This window comes from Echeneis naucrates, chromosome 16 (assembly GCF_900963305.1).
Source record: "Echeneis naucrates chromosome 16, fEcheNa1.1, whole genome shotgun sequence".
Taxonomy (NCBI): Eukaryota; Metazoa; Chordata; class Actinopteri; order Carangiformes; family Echeneidae; genus Echeneis; species Echeneis naucrates.
This window is the reverse complement of record NC_042526.1, coordinates 21,827,506-21,834,380: the sequence shown is the minus strand read 5'-3', so window position 1 is coordinate 21,834,380 and position 6,875 is coordinate 21,827,506. Positions and strand designations below refer to the sequence as shown.

Here is a 6,875-nt window from a genome sequence, read left to right as displayed (position 1 = left end):
TTTTCAGACCTTAACATCAATTAAAAACTACAACTAAATAGAAAAAAAAATGCTAACATGATGACAAAGTTCAGTGTGATCCCAGTGATTACTGTGAGAAGATATTACATATCTACATATAGAAATTACACTTCAACACAGCCAGATCCAAACAGTTCCTTCAACAGTATGAAAAATATACAAATAAAAATACAAATATTCTCAGACAGTAGGTAGGTAGTTTTCTGTTGACATGGAACCAGTGAAGACTAAAAGATAAATATTTCACATTTTTTCTCCCTTGCATTCTAAAGAGAAAATAAAAATGTGTATGTTTGAAAGAAAAGAAAAACTATTTTTGAAATATCCTTCAGTAATTAGTAACATTGTGATAATACATCTTTTTTTTTTTTTTTTACCTAAAAACACCTTTTGAGTAAGCAAAAAAAAAAAAAAGCCAGTGTTGAAACCAAAAGCAATAAAGAATTCTCTTTTTCAGACACTATGCACAGAATAAAAGATGAACAATGATCAAGTCTTTTCCACACAAGAGAAATGATGCCTGCCAGGTAGGGATCCTCAAGAACTAAAAGACACTGGAGATTCATTATAATTAGCATCATTACTGGTGTGTGATCATCAGTCAAAAATGTTTCAAACTGCCATTACTAACTTTATAAACTCAGTTCATTAAAGACACATAAAAGAGATTTATTGACATATATATTTTAACGTCCCATAATGCAATATACTGTGATGTATGGGAATGGTAAATGTTGAATTGAGAGTGAAAACAGACTGATCTAGGGGATGAGGGCACACCACTGTGGGCAGATACCTTCTGTCTCAGCTAATAGTGTATTAGAAACTTTGACCCATCTAAGGAGGAACACCAGTCACCGTTTGTTGGTAACATCACCTGCAAATTGTACTCTGGAGCAGCTGGGAATACGGTCCTGCCAGGTGAGTAACAGTCATTCATTATCATTCATAGTTGTGCATGATGGGTCTTGGAACCCGTGGCACAGAGGGACATTGGAACATCTTGGAACTTAGAAAAGAGAATCCACCACTCAGTAAGATAGAAGGAGGTGCAGAGAAAGAGAAAGAAGGTAATTGCTCAACTCACTTGACATGTTCTGAACTGTGAGAAGAGCAGTAGTATTTCTTATGAGCTATGAAGGTGGAGAGGCTGCTGAACTTGATATTACAGAGCCGACAGAAGCGAGAGTTGCCATTCTGGACAGGGGAGATCACTGTGGATTTAGGGCCGGGGATGGGGGCAGGCTGGGGCGTGGGGATGGGGTTGGCAGCCACAGTTGCAGCTACCTTGTCTGGATGGAGGGATGTCCCCACCGTCTCCCTCAGGACCTCAGGCACAGGTGACAAAGTCAGAGAGGGAGCTCTTGGAGGTGACACGGGCATAGGTGAGCTGGCTGGAGGTGATCCACCCTGAGGAGAAGGGCTGCCATTTAGCAGTGGGGAGATGGGAGACGAGGTTCCACTTATGGCCTGCCCATTAATGTTGTCTCTGTTAACTTGGGACACCAGTTGCGAAACTGGGGTTGTGAAAGTGGTTGCAACAGCACTATCTCTGGGGCTAAGGCTGGGGCTGGAGCTGGGGCTGAGGCTAACTGCATTGAGAGGCTGGGGTAAGACCTCCTCAGGTGGCTGAAGGGTCACGACAAGGCTGTGGGTATTCTTGAAGTGTTCCATCAGATCACATGCAATAGGCCCATTTGGGCAGTATGGGCAGGCCACCTGAGGGGAACTGGCACCTGTACCTTTGGCCCCAGCTCCTGGGGTGGCTGCCATTGTGGTGGTGGTACTATGGGGAGGAGATGCGGCATCAGAGGCAGGGAAGGCAGAGGAATGGGGACTGGATGATGTGCCTTGAGACTGAGCAACCCATTCAGCAGGGAGCACTTTGGACTCGACAGGGTGCAGGAGATCTGTGTGCTCCTGCTGAGGCCTGCTTTTGGGAGAGGTAGAGGTTGATCTCTTGAGCCTGTGGAGCTGCTCTAAGGTATGGGGCTGGAGTGTGGTGGCAGGGCAATAGTAGGTTTTATGAGCCAGATAGTTCTCAATGCTGTTGAAGCTAATACTGCAGGCAGTGCACTTGTGATAGTCTGTAAGAGGCAGGGCAGGAAGAATATTATTACTACTGTGCTGTTGAACATCTCTCAGGCGGGGTCTTTTGCTCAGGTCAATCGGGCCATCTCCTTCAGGGCTGGAGCTGCCTGTTGTGTTGGGAGAAACCTCTTGCTTCACTGCCAAGCCAAGAACAGAGGGAGACGGGGCAGAGGCAGCAGCTGTGGCAGCAGCAGCTGCAGCAGCGGCAGCAGTAGCTAAGGCTTCAGTTCTGGCCATATGAATTTCGTACATCTTCTTTCGCTTGCGTGTACGGATGGGCTGGGGAAGAAAGGCTGCTGCAGTGGGTGCCTTTGCCATGTGTACAGCACGTTGGTTGGATGGGTCATGGCGTGACGCACAGTAGAAGCGTTTGTGAACAGTGTAGTTGTCATGACGGCTGAAGCGGATATTGCAGGCCTCACAGAAGGTTCTATTGGGATCATCCTCTAGATCCTCAGCAGAACCACTAGCAGGACTCTGGCTACCTTCACTTGCTCTTCCTCCAACACCCCCTCCTCCTACGTTTGCTCCTCCGCCTTCCCCCTCAGAAGATGATGCTATTCCCTCTCTCCCCTGAGGGGTATCTGTCCTCACTTCCACTGCTCTCCCGGGTTCTGTTGTTCCAACCCCAGCAGGTGTTTCAGAGTCAACAGGAGAAACAGAGGACGCTCTACTTGCTGCTCCACCCTGAGGAGATGCAGATGAGCTGTGTGCGCCACTGGAAGGCACCGTAGCAGGGGCAGCATCCCTCGTTGATCCAGGGCCTGAAGCTGAGGTTGCACCCTCTGCTTGGTGCCTACTGGAGCAGTAGAGCCTCTTATGTGCATAGAAGTTATTGATGTTATTGAAAGTAATATCACACTCAAAGCAGGTAGCTCCTTTTTGAGGTGGGGTGGCTGTTGCTGTGCTTGCAGTCGGTCCAGTGGGGAAGAAGGCTGCTGGGTTGTTCTGAGGGACTTTCTGGCCCTGCTTCAGACGACTGTGGACCATCTCTGACATTTTAGCCAGTATCTCAGAGGCCTGAGGCAAAATGGCTGCTTCAGGGTTAAACATATACTGAGGCAAGAACATTGCTCCTCCAGGAAGAACTGACCCTGTACTTCCCCCATGAGCAGGGCTAGAACCTGGAGTAGGACTAGTTGGTTCTGCCTTTACAGTTACGGTGGCAGGATTCTTTGAAGAGTCTGATTTCTGCCTGGATGAAGTGGGTGTTTGCACCTCATTTGTCTTCCTTCTTTCTTCTTGATCCTCCTCCTCTTCATCGATCTCCTCGTCCTCTTCATCTTCCTTAGCCTCCATTTGCTTCTCATCTATCTCTGAGTCTGAATGAGGCTCCTGTTTGATTTTCCGGTCAGTGGTGGGGACAGTATCAAGAGGACTGTAGTCCCGCGGTGTGGCTGAACCACCATTTGCACCTGGGCTGGATGAATCTGGCTCAGGAACACAGGCTAGGCGCTCTCTCTCATGTGGGGAAAGCTGGAGCTGGGGGACATCGACCAGTGATGGAGTCATTTGGCGAGGGGTGCAGCTCCTTTCTGCTGGGACCCTGACCTCTAGGTGGGTGCGTACATGCTGTTGAAGTTGGGCAGGGGAATCTGAGTTATGCCCACACACTTGACACTTCAGCACCACACCAGAGTCTCCTGGGCTGAGACCTAACAAAAAGAGTGAAAAATTGTGTGACTTCTCAATACACTTTTTTTTGCGTGGTCATTGTGTATCTCTCCCCACAATATACAGACCAATTAGCGGTGACTAGGAATGATCTGGAATTCACAGTGAATGTAAAATGCAAAATTGTGTTCAAATAAGACAATTGTGTCATTAATGTTGAAAAATGTAAGGAAGATGGAAGAGTAATATACAGCTGGAGATTGTTGGAGGAAGCAGGCAATATTGTCTATCTATCTCCTCCATCCAATTATACACCACAACATTCCCAAACCTTTAGCCCCAACACGTACAATAAGGCTCCACTAATATTTAAAAACAAGTTGTGATCACACATTGGAATACTGGAAATCAAACAGTTTTGGACAATTTTGCCACTTACCAGTTGACAGGGGTAGCTTGGGAAGGCCTGGTCCCGGGGAGTACACCTCACTGCGAGACCCAGGTTGGCAGACCATGTGGCTAGTGACCAGGTGGCTGTAGAGGATGTCACGAGTGGTGGAAATAAAGCCACAGCCATGACATAACCCATTCAGTGTGTCTGTGTGGACCTTAAGGTGACGCTCACAGTTTGCTTTAGTGGTGAAGGCAGAGAGACAGATGAGACAGACAAATGGTCGTTCACCTGTTGAAGGACAGAGAGGTACAAAAACAGTTAATTTGTTCACAAAGAGTCTGAAGGAACTTGTTCCAGAGGTACCAATAAGGAAGATAAAGCTACACTGGTCAAGTATCTATGAATTAGAAATCAATGTTTTCATCATCTATCTGGCATAAAGTACAAATAAATCTTTCTCTCACCACTGTGTGTGCGCATGTGGATCTCCAGTGAGCTGGCACTGGGGCAGCTCTTATTGCACTGTGGGAAGGGGCAGATACGTTCATTTGGGTAGGACTCCTTCGGTTTGTCTTGGGGTGGGGATGGGGCTGCATCTGGTTGCTTCAGACGGCTGGCACAGTAGTACATAAGGTGAGCCTGCAGATTCCTCTCACTGCGATACCAGATCCCACAGTCCTTGCATGGGAAAATGTCCTCTGATAACCACCAGAACACAAATTTAGAGTTAGTCAACTTTGGGCAACTCCATTAAACAACTGCAAATCAAAATTGGAGACCTATTTGGCAAAGTGTGGATGTTAAATTGCTAAATTTAGGTGTGACGTATCACATACACACCCACACATGTTCCATAGCCAAGAGTATCCAAGGGAACAGGGCAGAAAGGCTCTGGGAACTATAATTAGCAAATATTTCACCATTTAAACTGCAGCATGTGCTGCAGTGTGAGAGAAATCCCTGGACTACCACTGCAGAGAAATTATCTGCTGCCTGTTAAAGATCTGCAGAGTCATCTTGTGGCCACAGAAGACATTACAAGTATAAGACAAATGGTACAGTGCCAAAGGCCATAATGACCTGGAGGGATGCGCTGATGTTAGGGTGAGCATAGTGGCAAGGGCAGATAAAAGCTGTAAAGGGTGTCATGATATACAGGATTTATACCAATAATAGTATTTGAATTAAAAATATTTGACTGATTGAGTGACAATCTCTAAAATTTTACCAACGTTATTGATGTATACAATACAATATAAAAAGCAGCTTGAAACAAATTGAAAACTTATCAACACACTTTAAATACAACACTCACTGTTGACCACTGCAGTGGCCAAAATGGCGGCCATGCCAGCTTGCTGTGGGAGGAGCTGAATGTCTGAGCGCAGTGCTGCTGGGTGTAGAGGCTCCTCCTTTACAGCAGGTTGTTTCTTGGCCATCAGGCTGAGCGGAGGACAGGGCTGAGCAAGTGTTGAGGAGGAGCAGCCGGGAGGAGTTGACAGGGAAGCCAGCAGTCTTTCACCGGCCGCAAGCTCTGTGGTCACCTTACAGAATAAATCTTTACCTGAAATTACACAGACTAGTTTTCATTTAGGGAAAATACAAAAGGTAATCTTTAATCTTGTATAACAACAGAGAGAGTATCTGTTTGTCATAGTTTTATGTATCCTAAATTTAGTTTCAGTGCTTTGGTTATCCAAAACCAAAATGTTACTGAAAAACTTTTAAAGGGACACTCCAAACAACTTAAAAAAAAAAAAAAAAAAAAAAAGGCTGTTATGGATAGACTGGTGCAGGGTAGTGATAATACATGTAGCACATTACAAAGAGCTATATTAGTGTCACAAAAATAACTCACCTTGGCTGTAGATGCTACAGTTTGCAGCTGAGGGATCAGAGGTTACAGGGAGTTGACTAATCCAACAATTTGGATCTTCACACACTCGTGTCAACTTGGAATTCTGTAAACAAATACACACAAAGAAATGGAGGTGACATGTTGGATATAAAACTTCATGATCATAATTCTATCCTTTTAGAAGTTTGTGTTTAGCTGTACCGCAACAAAACTTTTCATGGGTCAGAGAGAGCAGAGGATGTATCACACAAAAATGTGCAAGCTTCACCGTTGAATTATCCCTTTAAAGCTCTGGAATTCTGATGCGGGTCACATTTCTCTCACCCGTGCCTTTATGTGCAAGATTGTTTCAAAAGAAAACTTGAATTTAAATACTGAGATGCTGTTCAGACAAAGGCCACACTATGATTTCCATGTGAAGCTGAACACTAGCTTTTTGTATATAAAATCTTGACACTTCATAATTTTATCCTGTTAGAACCATTTGTTAAATTATGTCATAATTAGCATGTACATTTTTGAGTTGGCCAAAAATAATGTTTTATGAGGTCACAATGACCATACCTGTGACTTCTGACCACCTGGTCCTTATCAGTTCATTCTTGACTGCACATGGATGCAAATGTTTGTTTCAAATTTGAAGAAAGCCCTGAGGGGCTTTTTTCGGCACGGGGTTGGATGGATGGACGGACAGATGTAATGACTCTGGCCACTGCTGTTGCCAATGTTAAGGCAACATATTTTAAGCTTTAACTGCTGTCAAATGCAATACATAGTCTTAGAGTCCTGTCCTGCATGTGGCCAGAGGTAAATACTGTTTATAAAAAGATTGCCAGCAAGCAGCGGATGATTACAACCCAAGATGGAAATGAGGAAATGAGGGAAGCACGGGGTGAA

At 45.1% G+C, this 6,875-nt stretch overlaps 1 protein-coding gene across 4 annotated transcripts in view; it reads right to left on the bottom strand.

The window, feature by feature from the left end:
• Positions 1-443: 443 nt before the first annotated feature.
• The window catches only part of zfpm1 (zinc finger protein, FOG family member 1), an 89,596-nt gene continuing 83,164 nt past the window's right edge, over positions 444-6,875 (bottom strand). For 3 of the 4 annotated variants that reach the window (XM_029522819.1, XM_029522821.1, XM_029522822.1), the window contains 5 exons: positions 5,979-6,081; positions 5,436-5,684; positions 4,585-4,818; positions 4,166-4,408; positions 444-3,767 (listed from right to left, as the gene is read on the bottom strand). In XM_029522819.1, coding sequence (XP_029378679.1) covers positions 1,105-3,767; positions 4,166-4,408; positions 4,585-4,818; positions 5,436-5,684; positions 5,979-6,081 — 3,492 coding nt within the window. In that variant the 3' untranslated portion in view covers positions 444-1,104. The remainder of the gene's footprint in view (positions 3,768-4,165; positions 4,409-4,584; positions 4,819-5,435; positions 5,685-5,978; positions 6,082-6,875) is intronic. The other variant, XM_029522820.1, reaches the window with a different exon arrangement.